Source organism: Nasonia vitripennis, chromosome 4 (assembly GCF_009193385.2).
Source record: "Nasonia vitripennis strain AsymCx chromosome 4, Nvit_psr_1.1, whole genome shotgun sequence".
Taxonomy (NCBI): Eukaryota; Metazoa; Arthropoda; class Insecta; order Hymenoptera; family Pteromalidae; genus Nasonia; species Nasonia vitripennis.
Window position 1 is genome coordinate 32,161,567 of NC_045760.1, and position 16,132 is coordinate 32,177,698.

Below are 16,132 nucleotides of genomic sequence, written 5' to 3' on the forward strand. Positions count from 1 at the left end.
GTTTTTAATAGAGCCGAAAGTGGATATTATTTCAAAAACGATTTGTAACCAATTAGAGCAGCCACGTGAGTGAAAGACCTGGTACTTTCGTTGTTTTTCGATACTTCCTGCTGCTACTTCTTTTGCCGCAATTTGAGGTACTTATAGTTCAATTTTTCATAATCTGCCGTGATGCGTTTCGCTGCTTATTCGGGATGTAAGAAGTCAGGTTGATTTTTAGTTATATATCTATACGATAGTTGAGTGTAGAAGTATCCTCGTAAGAGAAAAATCGCCAATAGGTGATACGTTTTCTCGCCGATTGCAGCTCGTTATATTCGATGCAGGAAGAAAGTTTCCATCTCTGGAAGACTGGTGTAGTGAAGGACGCTTTTTTTCATTCTTCTATCTCCGGCGATTTATGTGCCACTTTTATGGCATTTAAGGGATCGGCATAAAAACTTTTGAATTTCACCTTACTTCCCCGCGGCGTTTTTGTATTTTTATTTTTGTTCCTCCTCCTTCCGCGTTTTTTTACGACTTTGGTTTTAGAGGCTTCGCGAACTTTCAGAGCTGAAAATCGCTGACTTTATTTTTCATTTCTATGCGTAACGAATTTATCAAGTCAGAGAGATACTGGCGACGCACTAACTGCAAACAAATCCGAAAGTTTTCACGTCCGCTAGGAAGCGTCGTATCGCTCTCGAAAAACCTCAATCACGCTTAAACGAACGTCATTCCGCGGCGACAATGTCATTAACAGAGTTCAAAAACTTATCTCTCCTTTTCGCGAGCAAACAAGCTTTTCGCGCTCCCGTTTTCCAGCTCGCATCGACACAGTCGCGTACCTACACGTATAGACCGACAAAGAGCGCGAAGCGAAAGAGTATATACGGCTGTCTCTGTGTATAATAATATATACATGAAAACAGAGGGAAAGTCAGTCGTCACTTCGCCAAACTTTGCGCGCCGCCTCCGATGCATAATGTTATCGCGTCGACGCCAAGTCGGAGTAGTTCTATCAGCTCGCGAACTTGCTGCTGCAGTATATATAGAAACGGGCCTATTGAAGAGACTGAGAGGGAAAAGAGGAAAACTCGGAGGTGACAGGTGCTCCCGCGATAATGGTCTTCGATTTTTCGCTCCGCGAGAATTTATTTCGCACAAAATTTCGAGTCTCGCAGTAAAACTGATTGACAACCCGTGCGCTTTGACGCAAAATCTTGGCTCATCGAGCAGCAAAAAAAAAAAAAAAAAACAGTGGAGAACGCGCGAGGCCGTTAAAAATCATTCCTTTTTTACGAGCCACGGCCTTCACTTTACCGCACTAAATTTGCTCGAAGCCTTTCACGCGGCCCTTTTACGACGTCCACTGCCGCGTGTTCGTTTTTTCATATTCGACGCGCGACGAGATCGAAATCGTTTTCGCGGGCCCGAAATTGAATCGTAAAGCTCGTTCGAATTGTCTGCGCGACGGCGGATAGGTGTCTCCGTCTCCTGTTCCTCTTCGCGAGCAGTAAAAATGCGATGAAAATTATTGCTGGTCATCGGGACACTTTTATCCCGCAAATTGAATGGAGAAATGCGCGAGTACGATTATCGTTCGCTTTTCAAGTTGATAAACGTATATTAAACCGATAACGGTATTGCCGGCTTCGAGGCTGGCAACTTCTTCCGGAACTTCTCAAGCTTCTTGCAACTCGCTTCGAAATTCGATAGCTTCACGGTAAATTATCGCGGAATATTCATTAAAAAGTCGATACGAGGGAAAGTTAGCCGTGTTAAAAAACAGCCGAAGAAAAGCGCGCGCTCAAACTTCGACCGACATCTTTCTCTCTCTCTCTCTCTCTCTCTCTCTCTCTCTCTCTCTATATATATATATATATATATATATATATATATATATATATATATATAATTCTCCTGGTAATACTTTTCTTTCTTAAGTGATACCACGGCGACTTTGTCTTCTCGGGTATAACTGCGTTTCGCTCGCATCGCGTCTATCGTCGCTCGAGCTGCTTTCAACGAATTTTTCGCGCGCGTCTCCACTAATGACCTTTCAGCGCGAAATTTTAGAAATAAACCAGCCACTCGCGTGCTCTAGAGGTAAGAAAGAGAAAGAGGGAACAAGGTTTCCTTCGCTTTTTCCGTTACATAACTCCATTATTTTTGCTGTGAATACACCGCAATTAACTAAAATTCATCAAAAGGTATATCGACAGCGATTCAGGGCTCGAGGAGTCGAAGAAACGAGAATAGAGGTCGAAATCCCGGAGATAGACACGCGCGCAACAAAACGACCGAAAGCCCGGCACTAATCTCCGCGGCTCGCGCACAATGCCCCCATCATTCTCCCTTTGACGAACGTCGCCAGTCGCGCGCGGCCTTAATAGGAACTACATAGAAAAAAAGAGCTTGAACTACAGCGCCGAGGCAAAAGGAAGAAGAGCAGCCTCGTCGCTTGTGTGTGTGTGTGTGTGTGTACGCGTTCACACATATCTGGTCTACTCTCTCCTACACGCGCTCAGACATCAGCCGAGGACGTGGCCGGAGGGAGAGACGAAGCGAAGCTGGCATAGATTGATGTGTCGCTATCGCCGTTGCCGCCGGTATCAGCCAATAGTTGCAGCTGCAGGGTATACTGTCTGTCATACGGGGCTCTGATGTATTGCGCAGCCCGAGGAATGAGATGAGGGACAAAAAGAAGAGGACGCACGCGCGCGTGTGCATGCGTGCGTCTGCTGCGCGCGCGTGAGAGAGGAGGATGAAAAGCAAAAGTGAAGTTGTCGAAGTTCCGCGCGCGCAGCTTTTTGTTTCGGCCGGGCTTTTTTTCGAGAACGTATTGTCTGGCTGTTTTCAATTTTGAGAGTGCAGTCGTGTCTATTATACGCGGATATATCATAATGGGAAAGTTTACGCTTATCGGAACCATTCAGCCGCGAAAGTCAATACTTTCGGCGGAGCTTTTTTCCTGTGTTATATGCTCTGTATATTGGATTTCGCGCGAGTCTGTGGGCAGAGCACAGCCAGACTAGCTCATTATTACGAGTTCGTCGAGGTGCAGTGGAAATATTTGCCTGCGACACTCGTGACTGATTAAACGAAAACATCCACCTCGCAAAAAGCTCGGGTTCTCCTAATGAGATCACGCGCTGCAAAAACATTCGTCGACCTCCTCGCGCGGCAGAAATCGAGTAGCTCATAGCGCAGTTCGGGCTCAATATTTATTCAAACAAGAGGCAAGGCCGTCCGCAGGCACAACATTAGTTTCATTACCGGCCCTTGTTGCCCCACTACTCTACCCTCCCGCTCTTCCCCGAAATTCCGCCTCTCAGCCGTTGCATCCCTCTCGCTCTCGAGAGACAGACTCGAGCCTGGATACTGCCTGATAAGGTAGCGCACATAGTTTCTCGGCTGCATGTATGTAGCGGCTACACATCGATATTCCCTCGATAAGCGCGCGACAATCAGTAGAGCGGCTGTATGGACGATTATTTTTTTCCCGCTGGGCTCTTGTCTTCTGTGCGACTTGGGAGTTTACTTTATTCGAGAAGGTCGAGGGAAAACTGACAAATGGGAGGGGGCTTAGCTCTCGGCTTATGATCAAACTTTCCGGGGCCAACCCGCGGTGTTTACTTTTATTCGAGCTAAATATTTTCCGAAGATACGAGAGTTAGTAAGCCGGCGGAGAATCGATGTGAGTGTAAAATATTCAAGTCTACGTGCATTTTTCTCTCCGTATTTTTAAAAAGCATAAGATGATGCAAAAAATTGAAGTCGATGTTACGCCGCATTAAAGAATCAGAGATAATCCGAGCATTGATCAAAATCCCGACGAGGTCAATTTCCTCGCGCGAGCTCAGCTGGTCGGCATAAAAAATTCAGCTCTCGCGAAGCAGCAGCAGCACTCCATCATTCAGTCCTCATCAGCGGCAAACAAGAGCCTCGTACGGTGGCGCAGCCGTCGCTTCATATAACACGTTGTTAACTTGATCCCCGGTTGACTCCGACTGCATAACTTGATATTTCTCCGATAACCCGTCACCGCACACGTGAACGCGCGTACACCTACACGCCCTCTTGCGTTTCTTCCGCGGCTCGTTACAAAGGCCCCTCGCGGTTTGCGAGTCGATTTTTCTCTTCGCGTGAATTTCATAGCTCGTCGAGCTTGCGAGCTAGAGAGAGAGAGAAAAAATCGATCGCGAGCTCTCGGGATTTTTGACCCGGAGAGCCTCGCGCGCGCGTAAGGCATTCCTGCGGCAGCTCTTTCGAAAATTTTCAACTGTGAAACGCGATAAAGCTTATCTTCGAGTGACTTCGCTCGTGAGCTTATTCCCTCTCTCTCTCTCTCTCTCTCTCTTGACTGTGCGCGAGTTTTTTTTCCTATCGAAGGGATGTTCATTTTTCGCGAGAGATAGTCGACGTGTAAAGCCGCTCGATTTTCGAGTCGATTAGCCGGGTACCGTAAGGATCGGCTTACTTTTGCGCGATCTAGTAAGGAGAGACTATGTGTATACGTAATATCGGGACTGTATTTGCCCGACACTTGAAAATCGAGAGACTGGGATAAGCAGACGAGCAAACAAATCCAGAATCATCGTTACAGCCCGAAAAGGGGAGGCGCGGTTACACGTGCCCCGGAATGCACAGCGCGCGCCCTTGTGCGTTTATATCGGGCATCGATAAAGATCCCGAGTCGTCGTCCCTTAGTCTCTTCGTCGCTTATGGGGCGTATACGCAACGGCTGCTCGATATACACACGCGGGAGAGAAGACGACGGCATAAATCGCGGAAGCGGAGAGATACGAGGGTGGGGAAAACGAAAAAAATTACGGGGGCCAAGAGGGAGAGCTTCCGGTCGGCTTCGCAGATGCATCGATGAGGGGAGTTAAAGGTTCTCGTGGGCTGTGTTGTATGGATTATGGTGATCTGAATTTCCAGCACATGTTCGGAGGCGTTAGGGAATATCGAGTGCTTTGAGGTTATTGAATGATTCGCGGGGGGCTACAGGCGATAGGGAGTTCCTTCGATCAGTCGTTATGGGTTGACATTGTTGTCTTTGTTTTAAACGGGACTTTTCAAGTGCAATTTGAAACATTTTTACTGAGCATTTCTTTCACGTATTTCAAAACGAGTTCTGTTCGGCAGCTTCGACTCTTAAAGGAGAACTAAACCCAAGTGTTACGCATTCAAGGGCCAACGCTTGAGGGGATATGTAGGTGATACACTATGCTCGCCTTTTTCCGCTTGACCGAACCTCTGTGCTTTTAATTTTTAAAACCCGAGCCCGTGATTTTCCAAATCTGACGAAGGTATTGATTAAAATTTTATCGCATGTTCCGCAGACTCCTGAAAGCGTACGAGTATCATATTCCCAGGTGTAAATTTTTAACAAATGGATAGTCAATAGTACTGGTCTATCTTTCACTTATGCGATAGCCGTACGTGAATTAAGAGTATTTCTGCTGCTTTTTTAATCGCACACGTCGACTCGTCGACGGATATCTGTATCCGCCTAATAAAGCACGCTGATTAATATTCAAAAACTTCAAGATTCAGCTTTTGCCGAAATATAAACGACTCGCCCGAGCTAATAAAAAGTATCGAACAAAAATATTACCGTTAATCAAGTGCGCTGACAGCGAACGCAGTATGAAGAAAGCTCCGCGAAATAAATCAGTAGCACAAGCGCGTTCGTTAAACCCTCATAAGCGATTCAACCTTTTTCCCGGCATCATATCGCGATTACAACTCCCTCATCGCCCCGCGCAATCGTTCTAATTTTCACATCTCCGCGAGTACACACATTTGCGCGGCTCTGTATAAATTACCGAGTCGCGCCAAAAGTACACTGCGCCCGCGAGAGAGTGGGAGGGGTAAAATTGATTGCCCTTCCGTAATTATTTTCTCGCGGGCATTAAACGCCTCTCTCTCTGCAGCGCGCGCCGACGGTTTACAGTTTGGCACGCCGAGAGGCAGCTTTTTCATTTCGAGCGACTTTTCTTCCGAGCTTACTTTCCTCAGTTTAATGCCAAGAGTTTTTGGCCGAGGCGAAGTTGTGCATCGTTTTATTTAAAAAAAAATTAGGATAACAATAGTGAGATTTTATTCTGAGTATCCGCGAAACCTCAAAAAGCACTCCCGCTATCGTCCCTCGTAAAAGAAAAACAGTCGGCAATTTCCGGCCAACAAACGCAGCCGCAGCCGATTTTATCGCTTTTCGTTAACCAAAGGAGTTTCATTAACCTCTCCGCCAATTAGCTTTCATTAATTCTGTCCCAAGCAGGCGCTAATCGCTGCTGTTTTCCCGAGACTTTCTTTCTCGTCGCATACGCGAGGCTTTTTAATGCGCGGCTCTCGTTCGCTTGGTATTCGACGATGCAACTACGAGTGCGCCGGTAATAGTCATCGCAGCTAATTGTCCTTTTCAAAGGCTTCTGCTCTGACGAACGCGACGCTTACTGTGTATAAGGTTAAAGTACAAGTTGCCGAACTCAAAACTGACCTCAAAGTAGCAAGTTCCAAATCGTAAATAAAATACGAACTAAGTGCTCGTTTTTCAAGGCCAAAGAAGTTAGCGTTTCGAGAATCCCCTACGCAGCTCTTCCATTCGGAAAATACTACGTCAAGCGCAGGCACGTAAATCCTCCCGACTTTCTGGCAGCCCTCTCTCGTCGACTTACGCAGGCGCAGTACGTAGTCATCCCGTCCCGTCTTATCGTTACGCGCCGTTACTACTTGGGTTCGGCGCAACTTCCGCGTGACTGATATTCCCAACGTAAAAGGCTTATCGAATGGAACTGGCGCGCGAGAGAAGTCCGTAAACTCATTAGAGTCGGGGCTGCTGATGGAGGGTCTACGCAGATTGTTGTGCTGCGGCTATACGTGTTTTTGTTATTGTTGATCGAGGCGGAGAATCAACAGGCGTCGAATCCCGTGATGCAAACTTGGGTGACGTCTGAATGGAAGCCAAAGTTGTGCGAACGTGCAAGTCTACCGTGACTGTTTTGATTATTCCCCGAGAAAATTCGATCCGGAAGCGGCGGGCTGAAATTCCCTCGGTTATCGTGGTGTTTGCTTAAGCCTCGCCAGAACATACTTAACCCCCCCCCCCCCGAAAGGCAAAACAGCGGCACTCAACGCTGCGCTCTCTTAATTAGATTAAACAATATACACGTTCTCGCGGAGTTGCGCAAAGTCGCTGTACTCTCGGCGGCTACAATCGAATCTGGCAGGCCCATTAATAAATGCTCCGGAAAATGAGGCTTGATTTGTTTCCTCTGCGGCGCCGATTTCATTGTCGGGTGCCGCTACAAGGCACGGAGCCGCATTAAAACGTATACCAGAGGCGTTGAAATTCACCCTTGCGCGAGTTCTCCTTCCCGCTATACTGTGTGTTGTGTTTGCCCCTCTATACGAGGAAATTCACCTACTGCGCGTATACGTACAGTCGCTTCGCAAACCTAATTTGAGGCTGATGATTCGTTAATCCGCGTATGGCTGAGTTTCTCGGAAGCTGAAATTCGAAAAATAAAACAGCTCGATCATTAAATGCCGGCACTTCGGCGAAGTTGACCCAGCACGGCGCGATAAATTTACGCGGCTCAAAAGGGAAAAATTACTTTCCTCCTCCTCCTCCTCCTTATACTCTCTATTTTTCAATCCCTCGCCCGGCGGCGACGCATCCCAGCCCGTCGCTCTCGGGCTCGATTATACCGGCGGAATACAGATGCCGTCTCGCAGCATCTCTCGGCACGTCGAGATCGTTTGTCGACTCGAGCACGGATAACCACGACGACGTGACTCGATGCGATTTTACAATTCGATCACCGCCTGCCGCGACGAGACAAATATCCTGCGAGACGCGCCGAGAAAGACGGAGCTTTTTTCCCCTATGCTTGTCCGAGGGATAAACTAATTCGGTGTAGCCTCCGGGGCAGAGAAGATCGTGATTGCGTTCGCGGCTTGTGTATACCCTCGCGTTGATCGTGCCAATTTGCAAGGAAAAAAGCTCGGTTATCCGCGCAGCCAAAAAAGCAGAAACTCCGAAGACGCGAGATAAGGCCGCGCGAGAAAAAGGAGCTACTTGGCTGGATGTGACGAGAGAAAATTGAAACGGTACGGAGGAGGAAAAATATGTGCAGTGCCGGGGCCAGCCAACGGTTGGCTAAGCGAAATCCGATAATCGCATCGCGAGCGGCGAGCGTAGATTGGACAACTGAGCGTCACGCGGAAAGAGAAAGCGAGTTACTTCCGTTCGTGTTTGCTACATCGCCGCCGCGTTCGTTACGCTCTTGCGGTGGAAGCTTGATTCCTGATGCCCATTTTTCGATAGGAAAAAATTTCGCGCGTCACTGCTTACCACGATAATATGTTCGAGCATAATCGTCACCCGTGAGAATTTCCGCGAAGAAGTCAATCGAAGCCGCGGCCGAAATACGAGTCGGGATTCAATTTTCCATCGCGCGGGAGCGATCGTCGCGAAAAAAGCAGAGCTTGCGCCGCTAAATAAAGCTCCCGCAACTGCAGCTGATATCGAAAAAAGCAGCGCGAGAGCGTAAGAGCGCGAAAGGGAGAAGGAAAGAGCTTCGGAATTGGAAGAGCGAATAGCGGCAGACAATACGGCCGAGATAGAGCGAGAGAAGACAAAATTGGCAGCAAATCACAAATATACGAGAGGATCGTGGCCGCCTTGGGGAATCGACTACGCCAGCGGCGCATTTCAATTTGCAGTTTTCCAGTGCCGGAAGTTGCCTGAATTCCCGGCAAAATCGCTTTATTAAATCGGAAGGGGGGAGAGCTAGTCATCGAACGTCGTCATTGTTTAACTTCGAGTCTTTTGCAGTTGCAGTAACTTCGGGGATGAAGGTGTATAGCGCCGCGTGTGTATTGACTCTCCCGCGCTGGCTTATCGAGATTGGGATCTTTAAATCGTTTTTGAAACCCGGCGCTCGTGCTGCATTGCGCTTTTCCAATTATCGTTCGAGCGAGTAAAATTCTCGGTAAGAAAGAAGAATGAGAAGTTTATCAGGGAGAAAAAGAACGGGCCAATTTGGCCCTGCTCCGTCCATCATCGCCTCTTGAAGAGGGAAAAATAATACATATTTCGTTCTCGAACGAAAATTCGTTTTCAAAGCACACACACACACATACTATCCTCTGTCGCTCCCTCGAGTCTGTCTCTCCTCTTGGCGAAGAAAGCCAAGAGGAATCGAAGAAAAGAGAGAGAAACAAAATTCCTCGCTTGTCACTTCTCGACTCGAGCCCTGTCTCGGATATACGCGAGTGTACACTGCAGCCCCTCGTCTCGCGTCCCTTCCTCTTCCAAGCAACTCCCCTTTATATTAAAAACACAGTGTACACAGTGCGGCTCTCACGAAAGCGCGCGAAATTTTCGCAGATTCGCTGGAAAATATACGACTACGGCATCCGCATATTCAAAGCGCAATTAAATTGGCAAAATGTGTGTAAACAGCCAGCGCAGCATGTGTGTCCGGCCTTGTATTCCTCTGTAGCCGGTGTGTGTGTGTGTATTTAAGTCCGAGCGGCCCAAGCAAAGAGAGAAAAGTAAAGAGGAGCCAGTACCACACACACACTTTATGCAACGTCGGATGGAGAGAGCTGGAAGCAGCCAAGGATCGAGTGTACGTGTACACAGAGGCGCTCGACCCGTGTGCGAAAATACGTGTTCGGAATTCAGCCCCGCGGGGGCAGGGAAAGAGCAGAGGAGGAAAGCCCCTGAGTTTACCTGCTTCTTTCCACGTCTGGCTCTTATTGCCTCATATTTATAGTTACGACGTCAACGGCTTGCCGGATGACGCTTGATTTTCTCGAAGAATATGAAGACTCGTTGTTTTTTCAAAATAATGTTCTACCCTGTGCTTTTTATTGATATACATACTCACGGCTCGATGTCCGTCGCTCTCAGTACACGGCTTACCTGCAACACAGAAATAAAATATCGATTAGATGGATTTCAGGGGCTCGACGCGTATATATTTTGAAATTTAAATAACGTGTACGACTGCAGCTGCAAGCGTGTATAACATACGTAGAGCCATTCGGCTCGCAAGCTCGGGCAAGAAAGGGCCAAAGCCTCTTTGGATCCGCGACTTTCGCGAGTGTATAGCAGAGCTCTCGGAATATATGGCAGCCGAGCGATATTTCGTACTTTTCGGACACGGCGCAACAGCTGCTACCCACATTCGCGCTTATCGGACAGGAGCTTAAAGCCGCGGCGCGTTCAATTTTGCATGCGAAACCTGACCGACTACCGCGAGTTTTTGCGTCCGACACAGAGAGTTCTTTTTTTGGGCCGTCCTCTCTCTCTCACTCTCCCTGGAATTTCTTCCTCTTCTCGGCTTTTTATTAAATTTTTCCGAGAGGGCCGCGATCCGGAGGAAGCGCGCGTGTGTGCAAGCTGAATTTTTTCGAAGAGCGATATAGTTCGAAAACGGCGAAAGTATTATTATTATACCGGGCGCGCGCGCGCGCTTCTTTTCCACTTCGCCGTAAAAATGTTGGCTCGAGGGAAATTTCAAATTCGACCGAGCGTAAAACTTCTCTCGCGCTCGAAAGTGCGCGGGGATCGCTTAAAACGTCCGGCGGCATACTAATCCGCGAAATTACCATAGCCCACTCGCAAAAGAAAACCGGTCGCGTCAAAGACTGCAGCGCGGAGGAGAGAGAGAGAGAGAGACTTTAATCCTCTCGAAAATTAAAAGGGATGGTGGAGTTCGTCGAGTGCTGCCATTTGTCAGCTGGGATGGAGTGAAGGAAAGACGCAAAAAAAATGAATTTTCGACCTGCAACCAGAATAGCGTAGCGGCAGCTATGCGGGCTAGACTCATTTGGTGAAAAAGGGCCGCAGATGCTGGCGCCGCCAAATGGATACACATCCACCGAGCTAGACGGTTCCTCTACGTTATACTGCGCAGGGGCCGTGTCGCCGGTGAGGTTTATACCTTCGTTCCGCGTTGGGAAAAGTTTACGCGCGCGGTTGAGTGGATTTTTGGAATTGTTTTTTAATTCGATTGGGCGATGCCATTTTCTTCTTTTTTTTGCATTTTGTTCTCACCTCAATTTCCCGCGCTACGCCCACGCGTGCGTCTAATCCGAGGAGCTTATCGCTCATCGGTCGTCGCCTTCGGCTCATTCAAACGGCCCACGCGGCGAGCGAGGAGAGAGGTAGACGCACCGGCGCGTCAGTCGAACCTTGGAACAGTCTGTTGTCCTGTTTTTTGCACGTCGTCGACGAGGTTTCGGTAAATGGCTTTTGGGAAGGCGATCAATGTGGTTGGGTTTGGATTTATGAAAGAGAGTTATTTTTGTACTTATGCCGTGTATGGGCATTTTTTCGGGATAAAAGCATCAAGTCTCTCTATTTTTAGGGACGGATATCGTTATTTTTTTAAAAAAAGATTGGAGAGATTTTCTCGCTTTATATCTAAAGAGCTGTACAATTTATTTATTGATTCTATTGTTCATAAAATTACAATTTGTACAATATTATACAAAAGCTTGTTTAGTCTAAAACATTGACGGAGCTTTACAGTTTACAAGACATGTTTACACCAGACTTTTTCATTTCTTTATATATTCATTTTAGTGAATTTATCAGTTGTAATTATTAATCTTATATATTTCTCAAACATCTCTTCGATTAGAGGTACTACTTTGAATTCTAGAGTACTGTTTATCCATAATCTGACAGATGGATCGATAACTGTTTGATTGTCAGTGTCCAAAAAGCTAAAATAAAAATAATTTTAGATTCTGACAGCAGATAAATATTGTGTGGATAAAATAAAAGTCGGTCTCACATGAATTTGTCAATTTTGAATTCTAGTAAATTCAGATCGAATTTATTCTCTTCTAATTTTTTAATCGATATCGTTAAGTAAGAACCCTCCGTTTTGTAGTGTTCTTCGATATCGCTAGATTTACTTTCTACTTCTCCGTGTTTTATTATGAATTGTCTAAATCGAATCTGCAAAAGTTTTCATATGTTTATTTATTGTGGTTATTTAAAGGAGAAAAATAAAATAAAACAAAAATTTACGTTTAGATCGGCAAAATCAACCGGAACGTAGAGCACAATGAGGTCTTTTTCCATAGAAACTATACAACTCTTCCTCCTCAGCAAAAAGTTAAAACCCTTTAGCGAATTGCGAAAAGCTTGAAAGCACTTCTTTTCGACTTTTTTGAAATTCAATATCACAGATATATTGGGTAACGATACTTTAGGTACGGTTTGTATAAGTAATAAATTCGTCGCATCGATTATTTCGTCCACTAGATTATTGAATGCCACTTTCATATTTTTCGTGTGTATCCTGCAATAAAATCCACATGTAAGAGTGATCGAGGTATGTTTTATTCCGAAAGAGTTGATTAATATTTGATGCCTACCGGAATATATCTCTCTGAGAAAAATCGTTTCTCAGGGATATGCTCACGGACATTAGATCAAAGGCTGATTTTAATTTACTCTCTATCAAAGTTGTCGAATTTTTCGTCGTGTTATTTATAATGTATTGCACCAGCGAATGTTCTAAAATAAATACAGAAATTTTCACTTTTAATCATTTTTACGATTGCGATTTAATTACTCTGGAATCTTGTTTAATCTGTACTTATAGATTTATCTTGCACTTTATCATAGACAGGAATCATTCTACTGCCACTTTTGTATAAAAGTGATATTCTAGCATCTAGAAATTCGTGAATTATGTGACCGATGCGATAGCTATCTTCCTCGATGTACAGTCCAACGACAGACTTTATTTTAACGTTCGTCAGGTGAAGTCTGTGGAAAGTAATGGAAATTTTTATTTTTTGAAAATCTTATATTTTTAAAAATTACTCACTTGTAAGTGGAATCGAGCGACTGGTCTAAAACGCTACAAATGCGTATTTTACCATTGATCATCGTGTCGGAAAGCTTAAATACAAAGGTCACGGACAATGTCTTGAGATTTCCAGTACAAGAAACTAATTGGATGCTTTGTTTTTCTACCATTGTGGACTGAACTAATTCTCTGCAGAAATGAAAAATAGCAAAGAAATTCAAACTATTATTCTGAAAATTCAAAATATGTCTTGCTACCTACACATGATCGAAGCCTAATTTAAATCGTAAATCGTCTATGTCATGGCTGTTCAAGTTCAAATTTTCACGATGACCGTTGAAAAGCGTTCCATCCCAATGCTAAAAAAAATCACGAACGACTATTCAAGTATATGCTTCTTTGAAACTGTATAAATAAAGCAACTTACACATCGTATTGGTTCAAGACATATATTGTTCGCTCCTTCTACCAACTGTCCCAAAGGTCCGGCACTAATCTCTGCGTCAAGATGAGTACAAAAATCAGAATAGAAAACATCACTGCATTATATTTCAAAGAACATTATGTCAATAATTTACTTTCAATGTGCTCCATGATGCTGTAGTAATTATAAAAATTACAAACTCGTCGAGTATATTTAGAGGTTATGTCAACGTAGCCGTGTTTATCGTGGAGTGGAATTTTTAATGACGACGTGTTTGTTCAATAATACTGTGCGTTATACCGTTATAAGTGACGTCTTCTATCATCGTCATTTTATCTGCTGGCACTTTAGTATATAAAAACTTTGGCACTTCGCTCTCGTCGAAATTCTGGCATGCATAGCACTTTAACAACAATCACACCGTCTGCACAACAAACGCCAATTCGATGCAACGACGATTATGCTACTCTATCATCTCACGATATCGCAGATTGAAACGTTGTTCGTAATATTATTCCCATTGAAACTCTACGAATACACTATATAAACGCGAACCTTAGTCGGAATCAAACTGCGACTATCGGCTTTCGTGTGCCGTGGAAAATCTTATCGCAGCAATGTCTAGATAAGTTTATCTGTAATCGGTACGGCAGCGAAGTTTCACCGCGGTATCTCAGTTAAATAAGAGAGAGTCTCGAGGCTAACCAGTTTTTACAATGCCTCCTATAGCGTGCGGCAAGCTGTTAGTTCCAATCATGAATTCCAGCGTTATATATTCAAACTAGTGCGTGCGCAGGTGAAAGGTAACCGAATGGTTCGTTATCGTATAGAATCGCTCGTGCTATGGGATTTTTCAAAAACTGCTCTCGATGAAAACTTTTTATCTCTGCGCCCAATTTAGATTTCGAATATCGATAACGCGCGATTCTCGACTGTTTCATGTTTAAAATTAGAAAGATTTTGTACTTTTTCGATATAAGCGCAAGAGTTTGAAAAATAGGCAATTACAATCGCCGAAAATCCGAAACTTGGCGTAAATTCGAAAGGAACTTTGCGCTTAAGAGACTTTTCGCAGAAGAAATCGGAAGGTACAGTCCTTGAATTCTAAGTGCATTTCTGAAGTTATGACACACTTGGTTACGCCGAGCACAGAGGCGTGAATACAAAAGCTCAAGAACGCAGAAGTGATCTATATTACCGACCAGGCGACTTTCTCTCTCTCACTCCTATTCTCCGGCCGTTATTTACATCTAGTATATCTCAAAAACTTTCCTCCCCTTTCCAGCAAACATTGCAACAATCACAGCGACCCGAAACTCTCTCCTCTCATCCCCTCAGCCGATCGATTATACCCCTCCAGCGGTGAAATCCAAAAAAACGCACGGTCCTCTGCCTCTCGAAAAAATCGATGATGATATAGCTACGGCCTATACATCCGCGTGCGGAAAATTTTCCCGCTTCCGGCTATTTCGCCCCACATGCTCGTGTGTGTGAAAAAAATCGGTCGAAAGAGATCCTCCTTCATCCCCGCGAGAAAGAAAGCCTCGGAAAAAAGCGAAAGAAAAGTAGCCGGTTCGGACAACACGGAAGCCGGTATAGAGGTCGCAGTCGGAAGTTAAGAGTCGAGCGCGGAATTTGAGCCGCGACACTAAAACCTCTGACCTGGTATGTCGGACAATCTTTCCGGGGAGGTTTCAGAGGCTGTATTTCCTACTCTCCTAGCTTCTCCATTACACTGTGGTCGCACACACGGCCGCGCGCAAACCAAGCGTGTCATAAGTCCAGAAATGAACTTAGGGATTCGTCGGCGCTTCGGTGCTTTGTGCGCGCGCGCGGTGTCACGGGCTTATGCACATCTGGGGAGAGAGAGATTTTTACCTCCGTATGCTCGACTGCTTAAATCAGAGCAGAAGCACGCGTGTCTCGCGGGCTGAAAAATAATCGAATCGAAATACGTAAAAAGCGAATGGCAAGAGAGAGAGAGAGAGAGAGAGAGAGAGAGAGGTGCCATCGACATGCCAATGTCGAAATTCAATGTAAATGAAAAATCGACTGTACATGCTATCTCCTTCTCTCTCGCGCTGTAAATGGAATATTCGAAGCTGAAATTCGCGCTGATATATAAAGGCCATTCATAAATCACGCCGCGCGCGCGCCTGGAAATTTATACACCCCTAGTCAAATCCAATAGATTCAATCAAAGCAAATTTCAATGGCCGTGTAGGTATCGAGGATAGACAGAGAGAGAGCGAGAGGTCCTCTCGAAGGTATACGCGGATAATCTTCGGACCTTTTTTAATTTGAAATATTCAATGCCCCTACTGCGCGAACGTCCGCGTCTCTCTCTCTCTCTCTCTCTCTCTCTCTCTCTCTCTCTCTCTCTCTCTCGATCCTGACCTCCTTACCTCTCCTTGCAAAGGGTCGTGGGGAAGGGGCAGCGAAGAAATATCGAAAATGGATATTGCCCAATACTACAAAGTATTAGAAGCCGCGTACGTGTGTGTGTATGCGCCGCGTACAAAAGCGCGGCCGTGATAATAGATTTATGGATTTTAAGGCGATTAAACTGCTAAAATGCTGCGCTCCTGCATGCGAGCGCTCTTTCTTTCTCTCTCTCTCTCTCTCTCTCTCTCTCTCTCTCTCTCTCTCTCTCTCTCTCTCTCTCTCTTCGCGCTGCCGATGAAATATTTTCTTATCGACGAATAATTCGAGCGCACTGAATAAGAAAGCCGTACAGCCGTTGTTTGCTCGAGCTTTACAGGCGCACACAATGCGGCGTGAAAAATACGAATCCGCGGGAAATAATTAAAACGCATTGCTTCATATGCATCGGGATTAATAGCAAAATTCTCATTGGATGAACAAAAGCGGGACT

The 16,132-nt window shown here is 45.5% G+C and overlaps 2 protein-coding genes across 3 annotated transcripts in view; both read right to left on the minus strand.

The window, feature by feature from the left end:
• Nucleotides 1-16,132, minus strand: part of LOC100118638 (alpha-2B adrenergic receptor) — a 137,030-nt gene that overhangs the window by 95,303 nt on the left and 25,595 nt on the right. The gene's annotated exons all lie outside the window — the stretch shown is intronic.
• Nucleotides 11,413-13,906, minus strand: LOC100113862. Of its 2 annotated transcripts, none has more exons than XM_001603612.3 (9): nt 13,412-13,906; nt 13,261-13,331; nt 13,095-13,192; nt 12,852-13,022; nt 12,618-12,790; nt 12,394-12,535; nt 12,044-12,317; nt 11,805-11,971; nt 11,413-11,733 (listed from the first exon to the last, which is right to left on the minus strand). In XM_001603612.3, exons 1-9 carry the CDS (start codon nt 13,425-13,427, stop codon nt 11,574-11,576), a joined length of 1,272 nt encoding a protein of 423 aa, XP_001603662.2. In that variant the 5' UTR covers nt 13,428-13,906; the 3' UTR covers nt 11,413-11,573. The 2 variants fall into 2 exon arrangements, with proteins under 2 accessions (XP_001603662.2, XP_031786213.1); XM_031930353.2 differs by having other exon boundaries at nt 13,095-13,212; nt 13,412-13,891.

Excerpts from the sequence above, each read along its gene's own strand:
- LOC100113862 (XM_001603612.3), bottom strand. Across the intron at positions 12,536-12,617 it reads AGTGCAAGATAAATCTATAA|AACATTCGCTGGTGCAATAC; the intron begins GTACAGATTAAA and ends TATTTATTTTAG. Across the intron at positions 11,972-12,043 it reads TTGATTTTGCCGATCTAAAC|ATTCGATTTAGACAATTCAT; the intron begins GTAAATTTTTGT and ends AAACTTTTGCAG.